Source organism: Manihot esculenta, chromosome 4, assembly GCF_001659605.2.
Source record: "Manihot esculenta cultivar AM560-2 chromosome 4, M.esculenta_v8, whole genome shotgun sequence".
NCBI classification, from domain to species: domain Eukaryota; kingdom Viridiplantae; phylum Streptophyta; class Magnoliopsida; order Malpighiales; family Euphorbiaceae; genus Manihot; species Manihot esculenta.
Genome location: NC_035164.2, coordinates 29,153,360 through 29,175,761, shown reverse-complemented (window position 1 = coordinate 29,175,761; position 22,402 = coordinate 29,153,360). Strand labels below are relative to the sequence as shown.

The window sequence follows — 22,402 nt, the reverse complement described above, 5'->3', positions numbered from 1 at the left end:
TCATGATATATGCACCACATGAGAGTAATTTCACTGCTTCCAAACACACATTAAAAAAGTAAAACATGCGAATATATTTGAAATGCTGAAAGAATCATGTAGTAATTAATTATTGTACGTATTATATTTTTAGCAATATTGTTGTAATGTTATAATTTTTTAAAAATTCTATCAATTGAAATAAAGATTATTCCAAACAATAATTGTATAAAATTAATAATATAATGTAAGATTTTGAATGGCCTATCAAGACCTATCATCAAATGTGAAAAAAAAAAATATGTTGTACCAAGTATACTTTTACCTTATCCAAAATGAAAATCAGTTTCAAAACCGTTGTACCAAGTATACTTTTGCCTTATCCAAAATAGAAAATAGTTTCAATGAATAATTGAGATATGGATGGGTACAGCTGAGGAAATTATATTTCTTGCGTCAATCTAATGGCCATAATACCAGTCAGATATGCTCCCATTTCACTATAATTTTTCACTAATTTGATAAAATGGCTTTAATTTTTTCGAATTTCAAGCTATAACTGTTCAATAATTTATTTGAATTAAAATCATTTTCATTCATCATAATACATAATTTAATTAATTTTGTAACTAAACTCAATTTAATTTATGTCACCATTCAAACTCTTTAATAGCCTATAGCTCATCAAACATTAAAATAAATTTTATTACTTAATATCATATTAATTATAAAATAAAATAAAAAATTATTCAAAATTTATCTATAAATTTATTAATATAATATAATAAAAATACAATTAAAAATATAAATTAAAAAGTATAATTATTTATTTTGTAATTATTGATATTTTTAATAATTTATTAATTTTCAGTTATTTATTTAATTAACTAATAAAATAAAAAATAATTGGGGAAAAAATTGATTAGGGGCATTTTAATTTATAAAACATGTTGAATTCATTTTAAATTTCATCAAAATTTAAAGAAATCGGTGTTAGTTATAACCAATCCCATACAAGTAGAATTGAATTCTAATCGAATTATACAAAATTTTAGGAATTGAAATTGAATCAAACACGGTGGTGGTGGCTAAGAGTTCATCTCCGTCCTCTTCAATTTCATACGCCTTTCCGAACATCCTCTCCATTCCTTCCTCTCTCTCTCAAAACTGGGGATCTTATGTGCAAGCCTCTGTTTTAGGTGGATTTGAGGCTCTATCCTTTTACAAATCTCTACACTTATGGGAAGTGTGCTCTATCCTTCAATTTTTCAGCTATTTTGCTTAGGACTCTCATCAACAAAACCAATATCTACCATGGCTGTTGATTATTTTCCCAAGCATTTGGTGTTCAACATCTTGTTCAAATTACCCGTTAGAAGTGTTGCTAGATTCAGGTGCGTTTGCAGATCTTGGTGTGCTCTCTTTTCTGATCCTAATTTTGTATATAAAAACCTACTCTCTTGTTCTGATTCTACAACCAATTCCCAAATCCTTGTCAAATATGATGATTATAGGTTTGAATATTATTTGGCTTTTTCTTTTCTTTGCAATGATACATTTGACATGTCTCCCCCACAAGAAATTCCATATCCTCATGATATAATGGAAAAATGCTCTTTCGTTGACATCGTGGGTTCTTGCTGTAATGGTGTAATTTGCCTCCGTGATGGATATTTCTTTGGGGATTTGCTTGGGTTATGGGATGATGTTTACAACTACGAGAGTAATATTGTTCTATGGAACCCAACTACTTCTGAAACTAAGATACTACCTCAATCCAATCTTTCACATCCTCCACCTGAACGGTTTTCACTGGAAATTGTAGAATTTGGATTTGACTCCACAACATGTGATTACAAAGTACTCAGGATTTTTGAGTATTTGACTCATGATAACCAATGTGATTACCTGGCGGAGATCTATAGTCTGAGGGATGATACTTGGAGAAAACTTGATGTCTCTCTGAATTCTTGGGAGTTGCCTAGTTATAAGTTCGAAAATGGCGACTCTGAGTATAATTATGATCATAGAGCTCATACGGGTGCAAATGGTACATTTCATTGGTGCGCAAAAGAGAGAGACCATAGTCGAGACTTAATTGTTTCTTTCGACTTGAGCAATGAGGTTATTAAAACAACAGCTCTACCAGATGCTTTCAGTTCTCGCTATTTTTGGCGGACAATTCTTTCCTTGAATGAGCATGTTGCTTTGTCTCTGTCTACTAATCGTCATGTGGAGTTGTGGGTATTGCTTGAATATGGAGTTGAAGAGTCTTGGACTAAATTATTTACTGTAGCACACCCAGAATATTTGAGAATGGCCCTGCCATTAGGATTTTCAAGGAAGGGCGAGCTATTTTTCTCATCGTGGAATGAACACTTGCTCGTATGGAACCCTCCTGAAGAAACAATTAGCCCTGTTCCTTTAGAAGGAGCAGTATATGCAAGCAATTGCTTGCAGGCTGTCCCTTACATGGAGTCCCATACTTCATTGAAGGGTTGCAACAAATTAGAAGATGAGCAAAATTCCGGAGATGCAGCTCAATGTTGAAGCTCTTAATTTCATCAGAGCTCTTGTGCTTCTTCTCATCAATTACAACTGATATAAAGTTATAATACTTTTATTAATATGTTGCTTATGTATTCAGTTCATGTTGTGTTTGATACAATTGGTAGAACTGAAATCAGTTAATAAAGGACATTTTCTTCTTTCTGGACTCTTAAGAAAATCTTTTTGGACTCTTAAGTGAAAATCATCTAATTCTAAAAAGATAGAAATTGTCCAATAGAATTAAGCATGTTGCACTCACTAAACCTTTAATCAAATCAACTTGAGTATAGACAATTTTTCAAGATATCACTATGTTATCAACTTTAATCCATTTTTAAAATTCAGGTGGCTCTTCTTTAGATAATACGCTCTTCATTAATAAATCCTAACTTATTTTTATATATGCAAGGCAATCAAAATAGATCTAAACACTTACATAATTTATACTTAAAAGATGTAAACTTTGGAAAAGTTATTTTCTCTATAAACCCATTACTAATTTCAGCCATATCTTAAATTAAGAATCTACCTTAGTTTAAATATTAGATAGTAAGTGTTGGCACTGATCGTTAGGTAGTAAATGATTTATTGTATGTATCATATTTTTTATATAATCTTTTTAAAAATTGATCTATTGGAACAAATATTATTCCCGACAATAGCTCGTACAAAATCTTCTTTTTAAAAATTTTCTGCATCTTTGTCGCTAGAAGACTGATGGATGATTTTTCTGATCACTTGGGAATATCAATAATGGCTGTTGCTGTTGTATTCACTGTATATGTGATCTCTCTCTCTTGTTTAAATACATCATTTTTTAAAAAAAAAAATTTTAAGATCCTTAAATCACATAATGATTTTTCTTATACATAAAATTAGTAGACGTTGCTCTGAGGAGCAGGTCTGTGATCATGTGAACTCTAAATCAGCAAGGATTTTTCAATAAAACTCAAAGTAGAATGGTCCCTTTAGATCTTTTGACTTTCTGTAAACTTCGCTTTGTATTTGCTTTTTCTCATGCTATATAGCAGCAGGATTGCCTGGCTATTGCTAGAGCATGCACTATTTTCCAATGAGATTTTATTTGCCTGTTCATGTGACAGCTGTCCAGATCTTCCCTGATACTGGGATGGAATTTTATTAGATCCAGAATAGGGCTGTTGTTACATTGGTGTATCAGCTTAAGTTCACTGTGAACCAATCATATCTTCACCTCAGTACATTCAGCCCAATAAAGATAGAGGAAAAGACATTCTTAGGGGTTGGGTACAGTGCTCCTTAAGAGGAAAGCCTTTGTAAATTTCCCTTACAGAAATTAGTGCATAATTTAAATGGGTGGTCAGCAGTGGGATTGGCTAAAGATTTCCATATCTAGCTGTGTACATGAACATGGAAGTTATTGAACTAATTGTTATGATCTGTGAGTGGTGTTAGAGGAAGAGTATTGTTTGCAGGAGTTAGCCCAAGTGTTGAAGCGTGCTTCTGAGATGGGTGAACCTTTTAGGGGATGAGATCATTATTTGCCTAAACCTTAGCAACACTCTCTTTAAATATTTTAAGCATGGGACCAATTTTATGGTCAACCATGGTAGTCTTTTTTTCCCAGTTAGAGGCTCTTCTGATTGGTGTGCTTTTTGAGCTGTGGATATTTGTAATGCATTTTGCAACTATTACTTTCTTCAGTTATTGGCATGCATGATATGGCTGCATATATTCTCACCAAAAGAAAGAAGGCTAATGGAAAATAACTGCCTTTAACTATCTCAACAGTATAACTGCCTTCAACAGCTTTTCCCTCCAAAATACAACACTTATCCAGCTCTATTCCTATACCTCTTCTTCTTATACGTGACAGTCTGCTGAAAAGTTTCAAACATGTCCTCAGTGTGTTTATTTTTTATGCAGGCTAGCGCCGCTAGGCTGGTGGTGGAATTTTAAATATGCTAGGATTGTTTTGCATATGGAATTTTAGAGATAGTGTTGAGTTTCAATTAAATTGAACTCTAACATGTATGATGTCTCAGGATTTGGTTCTTCTCCTCCTAACCTCTGGACGAGATCCTGGCATAATTCCCCGCAATGCACATCCTCCAGAACCAGAAGGCTTTGATGGAACTGCCGATGTTGGTGCTGGACAAACTCCACAGTTACGTTTGCCACGCATTAATGAGGTAGAGGTCAATGGAGCAGTTGTGAAGATCAAGTATTGTGACACTTGCATGCTTTACAGACCTCCTCGCTGTTCACACTGTTCAATATGCAATAACTGCGTAGAACGATTTGACCATCACTGTCCTTGGGTTGGACAATGTATTGGGCTGGTAAGTGATCCCTTGTTTAGAGTTGTTTACTATTGCCAAGCTCCATGTTTAGTGACTAGTACTAAATAATATTATCCTCTGAGTGTGAGGTATCAATTTGGGTTGTCTTTTCTTCTCTACTTTTTCATCATTCCTGATGAATTTCACTCTTTTCTGTTCCAAACAGAAGATGATAATTGCATGGACACAACCTTGATTGATTTGGTCTCAAATATTATCCATATCGTGTGACCAATAGATGTTTAAAAACTGGATCAATATTAATATATTATATGAGACTTTGTTCACATATTATCAAAAACATGTTTCTGGTATGGGGTTAATATATAAGTGCTGGTGTTGACAATTGTTGCAGTAAATTTGATTGTCACCCAATATCTTTCCTTGTTAATTTGTGGATAATGTGTCTAAAGGAAAGTTTTCTGATGCAGAGAAATTATCGATTCTTCTTCATGTTTGTCTTCTCAACAACCCTTCTTTGTATATACGTTTTTGTGTTCTGCTGGGTCTACATTAGGAGGATCATGTCTTCTGAGCACACATCAATTTGGAAAGCAATGATCAAAACCCCTGCCTCCATTGTGCTAATAGGTTACACTTTCATATCAATGTGGTTTGTCGGTGGCCTTACTGCCTTCCATTTATATCTCATCAGTACTAATCAAGTAAGAAACTCATTTTCCTTAATTTAAGAAAAATCCGTCCTGTGATTTAATTCAAGTGTCTGTTTTAAAATGTTGATTAGTTTAATGTTTATGTTATGTTTCTTTTTTGCTTTTCAGACTACTTATGAGAATTTTAGATACCGATATGATAGGAGGGCAAATCCTTATAATAAAGGTGTGGTTGAGAACTTTAAAGAAATCTTTTGCTCCACTATTCCTTTGTCCAAGAACAATTTCAGGGCAAAGGTGCCAAGAGAGCCTGCATTGCCAACTCGGCCAATTGGTGGAGGTTTCATGAGTCCTAATATGGGAAAAGCTGTGGATGACATAGAAATGGGCAGGAAAACTGTGTGGGGAGATATGGGTGCTATGGCTGATAACGTTGAGGGGCAAGTCACAAACAATGATCACTTGAACATAAAGGATGGTAATTTAAGTGAATTATCCCCGGAAGTGAGGACTGCAGTGCAGGAAGGGGACCATGGTGGAATACATCCAAGAAGATCTAGCTGGGGAAGAAAAAGTGGAAGCTGGGACATGTCACCTGAAGTTCTTGCTTTGGCAGCCAGAGTAAGGGAACCAAAACAAAAAAATAAAAGAACTTATCTCTTAAATTTACCCATCAACCCATCATTCACCCAAACCATAAAATTAAAACTCTAGCCCAGCCTATTCCCAAACCTAAAATCTAAAAATCCCTAAACATTCACTATATTCTCCTTCTTCTTCCAAGTTCCAGAATAAGCCCACTCGCGGCCCACAACACCTTTGTGCGACCACACCCACATTTACTTGCAAATCCTATTCTCTATTTCATCGAGCCTAAGTCGTCGAGTTGCAGTGCCGTTGAGCCCCTATCGTCAAGTCACAACGCCATTAAGCCTTTATCATCGAGTCGCAGACGCATCAATTCGATGGCTTCTGTGGTCAACTCAAAATCACTTTGTAGTGCGACTCAAGTCCATGCTAGTATTGCAAGTCCTGTTTGCAACGTTATCAAGCCTTTTAAGTCCTATTCTCCATTTTATTGATTTTGGATTTGTTATTTGTAGAATTTAATATTCAATCTAGATTTTTGTTTTATTTATTGTTCTGTTTTCTATAGGTGTGTAATCTGAATTTTTTTTATATTAATTATTACTAACTTGGAATATGAAAATTTATTGGTTGAGAGAAAATATAGGGTTTGAAAAATCTTTATTATCTCAAACCCATAGATATGAGAGAAAATATATTATAATTTTTTTTATTTATTTTAAATAAATTTTTTATTTAAAATATTTTATGAGAATCGAATAAAAATCTAAAAAGTTTTAAGTGATAAAATAAAATTTAGTAAATTAACGAAAAATATTAACTAATTAATATTATATATATCCTCTAAATTTGTCAATCAATCTATAAGAATTATAAATATTTTAATCATTAAATTAAATCAAAACACAAAAATATATTAGAGTCTTTAATAAAGTTTTAATTCATAATGTTCTTGTATTTGATACATTGAATGTTTCTTTATGATTAGAAATTCACTTTTAATAATATTTATTATAAAAAAATTTAGATATGCAAATTCATAAAAAAATAATAATATTAAAGTAATATAATAATTTAATATAATATTTATTATAAAATTTATTTTATAAAATTAAATTATCTAGCCTATTAAGTATAGAGACAATATTTTTATTTTTATTTTCTTAAATTTAAATAATTTAACCTATTATCTATAAAAATAGTACTTAATTTATATTTAAGTATTTTTAAATTTAAATTATTTAACCTATTGCCCATTATATTTATATTTTTTAAATTTGAATAGTCAACAAAACTTATTAATTAATAAAATATTATTCATAAAATACTTTTATTTATAAAAATTTAAAATTTATTTTTCTAAATTTAAATAATTTAATAAATAATTTCAATTATATAAATAAATTAGAAATTAATTAAGTGAAATAATTATTTTTTAATAATAAAAATAGCATATAAAATTAATTTACGCAATGATGAATAATTTTTAAAAAATTCATATGTTGGAGTTAAAATTTTAAAGACTAAAAATAAATTTTTTTAAATTAAAAAAAATGAAAAAATAAAATAAGATAAATAATTAAAATTAAATGAACTAAAATAATATTAGTTGATAAAAGGATTAAAGAATTTAATTTTATAAAATATAAAATATTTTAATTGAGTAATTTTAAAATAAAAAAGAATTAATATAAAAATTTCATGATAATTTTATATTATAAATAAAATTACTTAAATAACTCTACATAATTTAAAAATTTTCAGGCACCTAGAGGCCCTTGTCCATGCTGGCTCCGTACTTGATTCCTAAGTACATATTTGAAACTAAAGCTGGCTCCGTCCTTGATTCCTAAAGTACATATTTGAAACTAAAACTGCCCTTGCTTGGAAGCCAGATAGTGTGTGAAAATCATGAAGAGTTGTTTGCACAGCTGCCATTATTTGCTTAATATAAGATTAATTATTTTGGTAAAATAATTAATATTATGTTATTAAAATACAATGAGAAATAAGAAAAACATTTCATTAACTTGTTATTTTTTTAAATTTTTTTGAAAATATCACTCAGGCTCACTGATATATTATTTATTTATTTTTAATTAACAATTATTTTATTAATTTTTTTTAACATTTTATTTACATATCTTTAATTAAAAGTGTTTAATTAACTTATATAGGGAAAAATAGTATAATGCATGGTGATGGGTTGTTATTATGGACAAAACACGTGATACTGTTCAGATAAGTTGATAGGAATCAATTTTAAGGGTTCAATCAGGGATGGCATTGGCAGACGGGCGGATTTTTACAGGTATTCATTCGCTCAAACCCTATTAAAATGAGTTTGGATTTTTACAAAACGAATTTGGATAAATTTGGGTTTGGATCCGATACCCGTTACCCGAACCGATTACCTATACTAATAAAACTAACCCTAATCCCTATTTCATTTTCTCATTTTACTCGAGTTTCCTCCTCTCCGTCGGCGCCTCTCTCCCTCGCTTCTCTTCCCATAATTTCCAATCGACGCCTCTCCTCCACTTCACTGACGACTGTCGGCAGCCGAGTCATCTTCTCTCTCCCCAGTCAGCGATATCTCCCTCTCTCTCTCCAGTCGGCCGGCGACATCTCCCACTTTCCAGTCATTCACTGACGAGTGCCGGTAGCCCAGTCGGCACCGGCGATGTCTCATTTCTCCCCAGTTGAAGATAAATCTTCTCTCTCCCAGTCAGCCATATCTCCTCTCTCCCTCCAGTGTGCCGACGTCTGAACTCTCTTCAGGCTTGCAATCAAATTTTTTGATAATTAAGTTCTTTTATGTGCATGTTGTTAAAGAATTTTTAGTTGATTAATGATTGTGGTTTCATGAATTTGTTTGTTATTTGTGTTATAATATCCAAATCTTTATATTTTTTGTCATTCAATTGTAAAAATCGGGTTTGAGTATTTAACGGTATTGTTAAACGGATTTGTTTGGGACGGGTTCAGGAATTTTATATATAATCGGATTTGAGTTTAGGTACTCTCAATTTTGCGGGTACCTACCGTTTCCATTCCTAGGTTCAAACAACTGATTTGGAATGCATGGTTATAGGTTGTTATCACAGTCAAAACACATGAAATTCAAATTCACACAAACAGGAACTAAGCATGCACAATCTTTCTTACTATTGCCAAACCACCTCTAAAAATAAGTGATGTATGTGATGGGCAACGCATGAAATTTATATATGTTTTTATATGAAATAGGTGTAACCGACCGAATTGATTTAATTTAATAATTTAGTTCGATTTTAAAATAAAATCGATTCGATTCGGTTTTAATTTTTAAAAATTTTGGGTTGATCGGTTCGGTTCGGTTTTGGAGACAAAATAATTCGATCGAACCGAACCAACCGAATTAGCTTTAAACGCTGCGTTTTATGATAGGTTATTATATCACTTTCACTTTGCAATCGGCACTTCCCAAGTCCCACCTACCTCCCTCTCTCTCAAACCTCAGTCTCAGACGGCCGCGAGACTCCTCACCATTCTCGTCCCTTCTCCGTTCTCGTCCTTCAGTTCAGTGCCGCAGCCACGGCCATCCACCCACCCAGTAGCCAGTCCTGCAGCCACCCACCCACCCACTCGCCAAAGCCAGCCAGAGTCTCTTCTCTCCATCCTTCGCGTCTTCAGTGCCGCAGCCACAGCCACCCACCCACCCAGTCGCCAGTCCCGCAGCCACCCACCCACCCACCCACCCACTCGCCAAAGCCAGAGTCTCTTCTCTCCATCCTTCGCGTCTCTCTCTCGCGGCCATCGCTCGCGGCTTGCGTCCATCGCTCGCGGCTTGCGTCTCTCTCTCACGGCTGTCGCTCGCGGCTTGAATCTCTTCCTGATGGCCGTCACTCACATCTCTCCCTTACACAATCGTGGTCGCGGCCATCGCTCGCGGCTTGCGTCTCTCTCTCACGGCTGTCGCTCGCGGCTTGAATCTCTCCCTGATGGCCGTCGCTCGCATCTCTCCCTTGCACAATCGTGGTAAATTACTTACTGTTATATTTTGATGCTGTTATGAATTATTTTATAATTTAACTATTATATTTGATTAAGTATATTAGGTTAGAAGATGTTGATTAATTTGGATTTTGTGATTAATTGATTGGATTTTGTGATTAATTGATTGGATTTTATGATTAATTTGGATTTTGTGATTAATTGATTGGATTTTATGATTAATTGATTGGATTAGATTCAAATCAATTCTTGCCCAAATTATAATATAATTCAATGAAATTAGAGAAAAAGATCAAAAACCGATTTCGAACCGAACCGAACCAATTCGGTTCGGTTCAATTCGGTTTTTTTATCTTATTTGGTTCGGTTCGGTCTACAATTTGAAAAAATTCGGTTAAATCGGTTTTGGCCGATTTGATTCGGTACCCAACCGAACCGACCGATGCACACCCCTACTTACTGTTATATTTTGATGCTGTTATGAATTATTTTATAATTTAACTATTATATTTGATTAAGTATATTAGGTTAGAAGATGTTGATTAATTTGGATTTTGTGATTAATTGATTGGATTTTATGATTAATTTGGATTTTGTGATTAATTGATTGGATTTTATGATTAATTGATTGGATTAGATTCAAATCAATTCTTGCCCAAATTATAATATAATTCAATGAAATTAGAGAAAAAGATCAAAAACCGATTTCGAACCGAACCGAACCGAACCAATTCGGTTCGGTTCAATTCGGTTTTTTATCTTATTTGGTTCGGTTCGGTCTACAATTTGAAAAAATTCGGTTAAATCGGTTTTGGCCGATTCGATTCGGTACCGAACCGAACCGACCGATGCACACCCCTACCTATATATATATATAGGATAATGTGTGTAAATACACATTATACTTCCCTTCCTCCTCTCTACTCCCCTATAGTTTCTCACTGTGAACATGTTGTTTCTCGTTCTATTACTTGCAATTTTTCATCCTTTCAACATTACATCTGCTGCTACTGGCTTTGATGCATTTTACTTAATACTCCGGTGGCCTCCAGCATTTTGCAAGTTTCATTCTTGTAACACTCCTTATATTGAGGATAGGTTCACCTTACATGGTTTGTGGCCAGTTACTCTCGGTGGCAAGAGTCCTGATTACAGTAAATGTAAAAAGATTCCCTTCAATGCTAATCAGGTATATGCATAGACATATTTTAGTGTTTTTAATTCTAAAAATTAAAAATTTATTTTCATTTATTTTATTTTGTGACAGCTAATTCACTCTGAGATCATCCATGATTTAAACAATTTATGGCCCTCCCTTGAAAAAAATAGAGCTAATATTAAATTTTGGGAACATGAATGGGAGCGTCATGACAAATGCACTATGTGGGAGCAATTTCGCTACTTCCAAACATCTATTGAAAGGGTAAAGCATGTGAATACACTTAGAAATGTTGAAAGCATCAGGTAGTAATTGATTATTGAATGTATTATATTCTTAGTATTGTTGTTTTAGCGTTATAATTTTTTTAAAAATTTATCTATTGAAACAGATATTATTCCCAACAATAGCTTGTACAAGATTGTTGATATAATGTTTTGAGCGGTCTGTCAAGACCCATTATTGAATGCAGAACAAAAACATCAGATGCACATCCTGTATTATACCAGGTATATTTTTGCCTTACCCAGGATGGAGAACAGTTTCAAAACTGTCCACCACCAAAAGGGCAATTAGGATATGGATGCGGCACAGCCTTGGAAGTTATATTTCCATCAACTGAAGGTATACTTCCTTCATCGGCAATGGCATTTGAATCTTCATGGAATTTATATTTGATCACATATGTAATCTTCAATGTCATTATATATCTTTTATAATTTTAGGGCATTGATATTAAGGGAAATTATATTTCTTTAGGGATAAGCAAGTTTAGAAGGAAATGTTCTATGCCTCATAATCTGATTTATTATGATACAATTTATTATGATACCGTTTGTATTTCTGCAGCTATTCTATGCCTCATAATCTGATTTATTATGATACAGCTATAGCCGCTGCTGTTGGAGTTTTAGGTTTTTAATTTTATCACTAAATTTAACTTTTTAGAAATGTGATTATGTATTTATAAAATATGGCTAATTTTAACTTTTTAGAAATTAAAAAATAAAAATACTTAATTTGAGATGTTATATTCTTAATAATAATAAAAATAAAAAGAAACTAATTAGTATTATATTTAAACAAACATACAAATTAAACAAGAAAATGCAAAGTTAAAATTAAAATATATAATTAAATATAAAATAATTATTTATTAATTAACTAATAAAAAAATTATATAAATTTTATAAAACATCTAAAAATCAATTCAAAATAATTATTTAATGAAATTTATTTGATTGGTTGGATTTTGTGAACACCCTATCCCAAGCTATCCACCAGCGATTGTTATCTATAACCTGGTCAATGCTAACCTCCACCTGATGACTGTGATCCGATTTACTTTGTATGGAACACCAACTCTTGGAAGCAACTGAAATTTGCTGAAAACCCGCACGTTTCTTGCCACCAGGCAATCTTGATAAATATGGTAAGTTTCTTATATGGTGTGTGGGTACGCTATTTTTGCTTACGTAGGATCTACATATTCTTATTCACATAGTATTTAGTTCAATTTTATGATTAATATAATTAATATAATAATGATTATTATTATTATTAAAAAAATGAAATTAAGTTAAGTGAGTTGATTAGTTAGCAATAAATAGTCCAAATTAATAATAACGAAAATTATTATCAAGCTGTTAAATTTTATTAATTTTTATTTTATTTTTAAATTAAATAATTAAAATGATCATATATATTATACAATTAAATTATTTAATTATTATATCAAATAAATGTTACTCAATTTATTTTAATTCTAATTAAAAAAATTATATAAACTAAACAATATCTATGGAGAATAAATAACATGAGGGTTATATTTGTATATACTAAAAGAGTTTTCAATTTGAGTATAATAAAAGGATTTCCATTTCATTTAACTAATTCAAGAAAGTGAAGGTTTAATGTAAATAATTGATTGTATAGTAATATCTATTATTTTTATTTCAGATTGTATAGTAGTATGTATTATTTTTATTTAATATTTATAAATAATATAAAATTTTAAAAATATAATTATTTATTAAAATAATTTTTTATTATTGATTTTGTAATTATTAAATTTTTTAAAATTTTTAATAATTACTTTAATTAATTAATAAAACATTATTATGTAAATATTATGGAATTCATTTCAAATTCCATCACAATTTGAAGAAATTAATCTTAGTTATAACCAATTCTATTGAATTCAATTAAGAATTGAATTTTAATTTTTCTTTAAATCAACCACACAAATAAAATTTTATATGTATACTAATATTTTAGTGTTTTTCGATTCTCAAAATTAAAAATTTATTTTCATTTATTTTACTTTATTTTGTTTATAACAGTTAATTCACTCTAATGACTTAAACAACTTATATTAATCTCTCAAAGTTAAATATATTAATACTCAATTTTAAAAATATGAATAAAAATAATGATATATGCACCACGTGAGAGCAATTTCACTACTTCCAAACACACATTAAAAAAGTAAAATATACAAATATATTTGAAATGTTGAAAGAATCATATAGTAATTAATTATTGTACGTATTATATTTTTGACAATGTTGTTGTAATGTTATAATTTTTTAAAAATTCTGTCAATTGAAAAAAAGATTATTCCAAACAATAATTGTATAAAATTAATAATATAATGTAAGATTTTGAATGGCCTATCAAGACCTATCATCAAATGTGAAAAAAAAAAAAACATCCGACGCTCATTTTGTATTGTACCAAGTATACTTTTGCTTTACCCAAAATAAAAATTAGTTTCAAGACGGTTGTACTAAATATACTTTTGCCTTATTCAAAATGGAAAACAGTTTTAAGACCGTCCACATATACCACAACATGAATAATTGGGATATGGAAGAAAATCAGTTTAATACCCATAATACCAGTAAGATGTGCTCCTATCTCACTATAATTTTTTACTAGTTTGATAACATGACTTTAATTTCTTCGAATTTCAAGCTAGAACTGTTTAATAATTTATTTAAATTAAAATTATTTTCATTCATCATAATACATAATTTAATTAATTTTATAACTAAACTCAATTTAATTTATGTCACCATTCAAACTCTTTAATAGCCTATAGCTCATCAAACATTAAAATAAATTTTATTACTTAATATCATATTAATTATAAAATAAAATAAAAAATTATTCAAAATTTATCTATAAATTTATTAATATAATATAATAAAAATACAATTAAAAATATAAATTAAAAAGTATAATTATTTATTTTGTAATTATTGATATTTTTAATAATTTATTAATTTTCAGTTATTTATTTAATTAACTAATAAAATAAAAAATAATTGGGGAAAAAATTGATTAGGGGCATTTTAATTTATAAAACATGTTGAATTCATTTTAAATTTCATCAAAATTTAAAGAAATCGGTGTTAGTTATAACCAATCCCATACAAGTAGAATTGAATTCTAATCGAATTACACAAAATTTTAGGAATTGAAATTGAATCAAACACGGTGGTGGTGGCTAAGAGTTCATCTCCGTCCTCTTCAATTTCATACGCCTTTCCGAACATCCTCTCCATTCCTTCCTCTCTCTCTCAAAACTGGGGATCTTATGTGCAAGCCTCTGTTTTAGGTGGATTTGAGGCTCTATCCTTTTACAAATCTCTATACTTGTGGGAAGTGTGCTCTATCCTTCAATTTTTCAGCTATTTTGCTTAGGACTCTCATCAACAAAACCAATATCTACCATGGCTGTTGATTATTTTCCCAAGCATTTGGTGTTCAACATCTTGTTCAAATTACCCGTTAGAAGTGTTGCTAGATTCAGGTGCGTTTGCAGATCTTGGTGTGCTCTCTTTTCTGATCCTAATTTTGTATATAAAAACCTACTCTCTTGTTCTGATTCTACAACCAATTCCCAAATCCTTGTCAAATATGATGATTATAGGTTCGAATATTATTTGGCTTTTTCTTTTCTTTGCAATGATACATTTGACATGTCTCCCCCACAAGAAATTCCATATCCTCATGATATAATGGAAAAATGCTCTTTCGTTGACATCGTGGGTTCTTGCTGTAATGGTGTAATTTGCCTCCGTGATGGATATTTCTTTGAGGATTTGCTTGGGTTATGGGATGATGTTTACAACTACGAGAGTAATATTGTTCTATGGAACCCAACTACTTCTGAAACTAAGATACTACCTCAATCCAATCTTTCACATCCTCCCCCTCCTCCTGAACCTTTTTCATTGGAAATTGTAGAATTTGGATTTGACTCCAGAACATGTGATTACAAAGTACTCAGGATTTTTGAGTATTTTACTCTTGATAACCAACGTGATTACCTGGCGGAGATCTATAGTCTGAGGGATGATACTTGGAGAAAACTTGATGTCTCTCTGAATTCTTGGGTGTTGCCTAGTTATAAGTTCCAAAATGGCGACTCTGATTATAATTATGATCATAGAGCTCATACGGGTGCAAATGGTACATTTCATTGGTGCGCAAAAGAGAGAGACCATAGTCGAGATTTAATTGTTTCTTTCGACTTGAGCAATGAGGTTATCAAAACAACTGCTCTACCAGATGCTTTCAGTTCTCGCTATTTTTGGCGGACAATTCTTTGCTTGAATGAGCATGTTGCTTTGTCTCTGTCTACTAATCATCATGTGGAGTTGTGGGTATTGCTTGAATATGGAGTTGAAGAGTCTTGGACTAAATTATTTACTGTAGCACACCCAGAATATTTGAGGATGGCCCTGCCATTAGGATTTTCAAGGAAGGGCGAGCTATTTTTCTCATCGTGGAATGAACACTTGCTCGTATGGAACCCTCCTGAAGAAACAATTAGCCCTCTTCCTTTAGAAGGAGCAGTATATGCAAGCAATTGCTTGCAGGCTGTCCCTTACATGGAGTCCCATACTTCATTGAAGGGTTGCAACAAATTAGAAGATGAGCAAAATTCCGGAGATGCAGCTCAATGTTGAAGCTCTTAATTTCATCAGAGCTCTTGTGCTTCTTCTCATCAATTACAACTGATATAAAGTTATAATACTTTTATTAATATGTTGCTTATGTATTCAGTTCATGTTGTGTTTGATACAATTGGTAGAACTGAAATCAGTTAATAAAGGACATTTTCTTCTTTGTGGACTCTTAAGAAAATCTTTTGGACTCTTAAGTGAAAATCATCTAATTCTAAAAAGATAGAAATTGTCCAATTGAATCTTTTAATACTTTTTGTTTATCGTATTTGACTTTACTTATATTTGACTTTACTTATTTTTCTCTTAATTTGATAGAATTAAGCATGTTGCACTCACTAAACCTTTAATCAAATCAACTTAAATTCTCTTATATTGGACACTAAAATAAGAGTATAGACAATTTTTCAAGATATCACTATGTTATCAACTTTAATCCATTTTTAAAATTCAGGTGGCTCTTCTTTAGATAATACGCACTTCATTAATAAATCATATGCAAGGCAATCAAAATAGATCTAAGCACTTACATAATTTATACTTAAAAGATGTAAACTTTGGAAAAGTTATTTTCTCTATAAACCCATTACTAATTTCAGCCATATCTTAAATTAAGAATTACCTTAGTTTAAATATTAGATAGTAAGTGTTGGCACGGATCGTTAGGTAGTAATTGATTTATTGTATGTATAATATTTTTTATATAATCTTTTTAAAAATTGATCTATTGGAACAGATATTATTCCCGACAATAGCTCCTACAAAATCTTCTTTTTAAAAATTTTCTGCATCTTTGTCGCTAGAAGACTGATGGATGATTTTTCTGATTACTTGGGAATATCAATAATGGCTGTTGCTGTTGTATTCACCTTATATGTGATCTCTCTCTCTCTTGTTTAAATACATCGTTTTTAAAAAAAAAAATTTTTGAGATCCTTAAATCACATAATGAAATTAGTAGACGTTGCTCTGAGGAGCAGGTCTGTGATCATGTGAACTCTAAATCAGTAAGGATTTTTTAATAAAACTCAAAGTAGAATGGTCCCTTTAGATCTTTTGACTTTCTGTAAACTTCGCTTTGTATTTGCTTTTTCTCATGCTATATAGCAGCAGGATTGCCTGGCTATTGCTAGAGCATGCACTATTTTCCAATGAGATTTTATTTGCCTGTTCATGTGACAGCTGTCCAGATCTTCCCTGATACTGGGATGGAATTTTATTAGATCCAGAATAGGGCTGTTGTTACATTGGTGTATCAGCTTAAGTTCACTGCGAACCAATCACATCTTCACCTCAGTACATTCAGCCCAATAAAGATAGAGGAAAAGAGATTCTTAGGGGTTGGGTACAGTGCTCCTTAAGAGGAAAGCCTTTGTAAATTTCCCTTACAGAAATTAGTGCATAATTTAAATGGGTGGTCAGCAGTGGGATTGGCTAAAGATTTCCATATCTAGCTGTGTACATGAACATGGAAGTTATTGAACTAATTGTTATGATCTGTGAGTGGTGTTAGAGGAAGAGTATTGTTTGCAGGAGTTAGCCCAAGTGTTGAAGCGTGCTTCTGAGATGGGTGAACCTTTTAGGGGATGAGATCATTATTTGCCTAAACCTTAGCAACACTCTCTTTAAATATTTTAAGCATGGGACCATTTTTATGGTCAACCATGGTAGTCTTTTTTTCCCAGTTAGAGGCTCTTCTGATTGGTGTGCTTTTTGAGCTGTGGATATTTGTAATGCATTTTGCAACTATTACTTTCTTCAGTTATTGGCATGCATGATATGGCTGCATATATTCTCACCAAAAGAAAGAAGGCTAATGGAAAATAACTGCCTTTAACTATCTCAACAGTATAACTGCCTTCAACAGCTTTTCCCTCCAAAATACAACACTTATCCAGCTCTATTCCTATCCCTCTTCTTCTTATACGTGACAGTCTGCTGAAAAGTTTCAAACATGTCCTCAGTGTGTTTATTTTTTATGCAGGCTAGGGCCGCTAGGCTGGTGGTGGAATTTTAAATATGCTAGGATTGTTTTGCATATGAAATTTTAAAGATAGTGTTGAGTTTCAATTAAATTGAACTCTAACATGTATGATGTCTCAGGATTTAGTTCTTCTCCTCCTAACCTCTGGACGAGATCCTGGCATAATTCCCCGCAATGCACATCCTCCAGAACCAGAAGGCTTTGATGGAACTGCAGATGTTGGTGCTGGACAAACTCCATGCCACGCATTAAGGAGGTAGAGGTCAATGGAGCAGTTGTGAAGATCAAGTATTGTGATACTTGCATGCTTTACAGACCTCCTCGCTGTTCACACTGTTCAATATGCAATAACTGCGTAGAACGATTTGACCATCACTGTCCTTGGGTTGGACAATGTATTGGGCTGGTAAGTGATCCCTTGTTTAGAGTTGTTTACTATTGCCAAGCTGATCAATTGTTAGTGACTAGTACTAAATAATATTATCCTCTGAGTGTGAGGTATTAATTTGTGTTGTGTCTTTTCTTCTCTTCTTTTTCATCATTCCTGATGAATTTCACTCTTTTCTGTTCCAAACAGAAGATGATAATTGCATGGACACAAGCTTGATTGATTTCACTCCAGAACCAGAAGGTCTCAAATATTATTTACATAGTATTTGGTTGAATTCTATGATTAATATAATTAATATAATAATAATAATTATTATTATTAAAAAAATGAAATTATTATTTTATTAATAGTCCAAATTAATAACAATGAAAATTATTATCAAGCTGTTAAATTTTATTAATTTTTATTTTATTTTTAAATTAAATAATTAAAATGATTATATATGTTATAAAATTAAATTATTTAATTATTATATCAAATAAATGTTAAACTAAAATAACGCTACTTGATAAAAAAGACCAAACTGCAATTCCGTTGGGGTCAATCAAATCCGGCGGTGGAGAAACTATAAAAATGATCTTCTCATTGTGGTGGGGAGTTCTAACACGATAAATGGAGGTATCTAGATATTTTTGAGAAAAGAAGTTGGTAAGGGAAGCAGTGGTGATACAGGACTTTAGATTTGCAATATCAAGAAGATTGGGGCAACTATTAAAGAACAGTAGACAGTAGACGTATCTCGAAGAAATTTTACAGAAGAAGAGAGAAATAAAGTATAGAGCGCAAAGCGAGAGGAAGAGTCTAGAGAGTTTGAATTTGAAAAAAGTAAAGGTAGAAAAATGACGTTTTGACAGAAGCCTCTCTAAGGTTGCACGATCATAATAAGGACCTAGAGATTTATCCCTCATTGTTCATGGAATAACTACTGAAGAGGTAATGAGACACTTGATAACCGTCGGGTTTCTTATAACCAGGGTGAGGTCGGACCTTAGAGAAGAATCTAGACCCAAAATCTATGAGAATTCCCTAAAGCAGACCGGTCCAATATCGCGCACTCCAGCTTGTGGCTAAGGCAAGCTGGACTGACTCCACGCGCGGATCCACTAGGGGATGGTCTAATCCGATGATGTGATGGAATGTAAGAGAGCATATCCAGTCACTTCGCAGCTTTATGCCCGTCAAAAAAATTAAATGGCCGCCTGACATAGAGAGAAATTAATATAATATAAATTTTTGAACGGTCTATCAAGACCTAGTGAAAACCAAATATACGTTTGTCTTAATCAAAATGAAAAATAATTTCAAGACTATCCACCTGTACCACCACATGGACAAATATATTCTTATTGGACAATTGAATAAATATATCTTTTCTTATTCAAAATAAAAAAACTGTTTCAAAACCGTCACCTGTACCACCACATATACAATAGTGGAAAAAGTTATATTTCCTGGGTCATCAGTATAAGGGCCATAATACTAGTCAAATGTATTCCCGTCTCACTATAATTTTTCACTAGTTTAATAAGGTGGCTTTAATTTTTTCGAATCTCAAGCTAGAGCTGTTGAATAATTTAATTTATATATCACCATTCAAACACTTTAACAGCCCATAACTCATCAAACATTAAAATAAATTTTATTACTTAATATCATATTAATTATAAAATAAAATAAAAAATTATTCAAATTTTATCTACAAATTTATTAATATAATAGAATAAAAATACAATTAAAAAGTATAATTATTTATTTTGTAATTATTAGAATTTTTAATAATTTATTAATTTTCAGTTATTTATTTAATTAACTAATAAAATAAAAAATAATTGGGGAAAAAATTTATTAGGGGCATTTTAATTTATAAAACATGTTGAATTCATTTTAAATTTCGTCAAAATTTAAAGGAATTAGTGTTAGTTGTAACCAATCCCATACAAGTAGAATTGAATTCTAATCGAATTACACAAAATTTTAGGAATTGAAATTGAATCAAACACGGTGGTGGTGGCTAAGAGTTCATCTCCGTCCTCTTCATTTTCACACGCCTTTCCGAACATCCTCTCCATTCCTTCCTCTCTCTCTCTCGCTCTCAAAACTGGGGATCTTATGTGCAAGCCTCTGTTTTAGGTGGATTTGAGGCTCTATCCTTTTACAAATCTCTCTACTTGTGGGAATTGTGCTCTGTCCTTCAATTTTTCAGCTATTTTGCTTAGGACTCTCATCAACAAAACCAATATCTACCATGGCTGTTGATTATTTTCCCAAGCATTTGGTGTTCAACATCTTGTTCAAATTACCCGTTAGAAGTGTTGTTAGATTCAGGTGCGTTTGCAGATCTTGGTGTGCTCTCTTTTCTGATCCTAATTTTGTATATAAAAACCTACTCTCTTGTTCTGATTCTACAACCAATTCCCAAATCCTTGTCAAATATGATGATTATAGGTTTGAATATTATTTGGCTTTTTCTTTTCTTTGCAATGATACATTTGACATGTCTCCCCCACAAGAAATTCCATATCCTCATGATATAATGGAAAAATGCTCTTTCGTTGACATCGTGGGTTCTTGCTGTAATGGCGTAATTTGCCTCCGTGATGGATATTTCTTTGAGAATTTGCTTGGGTTATGGGATGATGTTTACAACTACGAGAGTAATATTGTTCTATGGAACCCAACTACTTCTGAAACTAAGATGGTACCTCAATCCAATCTTTCACATCCTCCTCCTCCTCCTGAACCTTTTTCATTGGAAATTGTAGAATTTGGATTTGACTCCACAACATGTGATTACAAAGTACTCAGGATTTTTGAGTATTTGACTCATGATAACCAATGTGATTACCTGGCGGAGATCTATAGTCTGAGGGATGATACTTGGAGAAAACTTGATGTCTCTCTGAATTCTTGGGAGTTGCCTCGTTATAAGTACGAAAATGGCTACTCTGATTATAATTATGATCATAGAGCTCATACGGGTGCAAATGGTACATTTCATTGGTGCGCAAAAGAGAGAGACCATAGTCGAGATTTAATTGTTTCTTTCGACTTGAGCAATGAGGTTATCAAAACAACAGCTCTACCAGATGCTTTCAGTTCTCATTTTTGGCGGACAATTCTTTGCTTGAATGAGCATGTTGCTTTGTCTCTGTCTACTAATCATCATGTGGAGTTGTGGGTATTGCTTGAATATGGAGTTGATGAGTCTTGGACTAAATTATTTACCGTAGCATACCCAGAATGTTTGGAGATGTCTCTGCCATTAGGATTTTCAAGGAAGGGCGAGCTATTTTTCTCATCGTGGAATCAACACTTGCTCGTATGGAACCCTCCTGAAGAAACAATTAGCCCTGTTCCTTTAGAAGGAGCAGTACATACAAGCAATTACTTGCAGGCTGTCCCTTACATGGAGTCCCATACTTCATTGAAGGGTTGCAACAAATTAGAAGATGAGCAAAATTCCGGAGATGCAGCTCAATGTTGAAGCTCTTAATTTCATCAGAGCTCTTGTGCTTCTTGTCATCAATTACAACTGATATAAAGTTATAATACTTTTATTAATATGTTGCTTATGTATTCAGTTCATGTTGTGTTTGATACAATTGGTAGAACTGAAATCAGTTAATAAAGGACATTTTCTTTGTTTACTTTATAATAATAATAGTTCACTTCTAACTTTCTTTAATTAATATTTAGAAGTATGATCATCATTACTGGCCAGACCAAACAAATCAAAGCCTTATCTTCTCCTTCATTTGATTGGCATAATCATTGCATTTGCCACAATTTCTTGTGTATCAGCATCTTTTTTCCTTGTGTTTCAACAATAGTAACCATATCAAGA

General features: G+C 32.1%; 5 protein-coding genes across 7 annotated transcripts; all 5 read left to right on the top strand.

The window, feature by feature from the left end:
• The first annotated feature begins 1,293 nt into the window (after nt 1-1,293).
• On the top strand, nt 1,294-2,293 carry LOC122723470 (F-box/kelch-repeat protein At3g06240-like). The gene is made up of 2 exons (XM_043955622.1): nt 1,294-2,223; nt 2,276-2,293. The coding sequence occupies exons 1-2, from the start codon at nt 1,294-1,296 to the stop codon at nt 2,291-2,293; spliced, it is 948 nt and encodes a 315-aa protein (XP_043811557.1).
• A 2-nt stretch (nt 2,294-2,295) lies between these two features.
• Nucleotides 2,296-6,619, top strand: LOC122723469 (probable protein S-acyltransferase 7). Its single transcript, XM_043955621.1, has 6 exons — nt 2,296-2,524; nt 2,627-2,650; nt 3,158-3,312; nt 4,554-4,850; nt 5,282-5,515; nt 5,633-6,619. The coding sequence occupies exons 1-6, from the start codon at nt 2,296-2,298 to the stop codon at nt 6,176-6,178; spliced, it is 1,485 nt and encodes a 494-aa protein (XP_043811556.1). The 3' UTR covers nt 6,179-6,619.
• Nucleotides 6,620-8,490: 1,871 nt separating this feature from the next.
• Nucleotides 8,491-12,055, top strand: LOC122723524 (intracellular ribonuclease LX-like). Of its 3 annotated transcripts, none has more exons than XM_043955938.1 (4): nt 8,491-10,072; nt 11,173-11,237; nt 11,316-11,512; nt 11,662-12,055. In XM_043955938.1, the coding sequence occupies exons 1-4, from the start codon at nt 10,036-10,038 to the stop codon at nt 11,924-11,926; spliced, it is 564 nt and encodes a 187-aa protein (XP_043811873.1). In that variant the 5' UTR covers nt 8,491-10,035; the 3' UTR covers nt 11,927-12,055. The 3 variants fall into 3 exon arrangements, with proteins under 3 accessions (XP_043811873.1, XP_043811872.1, XP_043811871.1); XM_043955937.1 differs by having other exon boundaries at nt 11,147-11,237; XM_043955936.1 differs by lacking the exon at nt 8,491-10,072 and having other exon boundaries at nt 10,097-11,237.
• Nucleotides 12,056-14,644: 2,589 nt separating this feature from the next.
• Nucleotides 14,645-16,346, top strand: LOC110608427 (F-box/kelch-repeat protein At3g06240). The gene has a single exon (XM_021747643.2). The coding sequence runs from the start codon at nt 14,945-14,947 to the stop codon at nt 16,184-16,186; it is 1,242 nt and encodes a 413-aa protein (XP_021603335.2). The 5' UTR covers nt 14,645-14,944; the 3' UTR covers nt 16,187-16,346.
• A 4,161-nt stretch (nt 16,347-20,507) lies between these two features.
• LOC122721262 (F-box/kelch-repeat protein At3g06240-like) lies at nt 20,508-22,199 on the top strand. Its single transcript, XM_043955935.1, has one exon. The coding sequence runs from the start codon at nt 20,804-20,806 to the stop codon at nt 22,040-22,042; it is 1,239 nt and encodes a 412-aa protein (XP_043811870.1). The 5' UTR covers nt 20,508-20,803; the 3' UTR covers nt 22,043-22,199.
• Nucleotides 22,200-22,402: the final 203 nt, after the last annotated feature.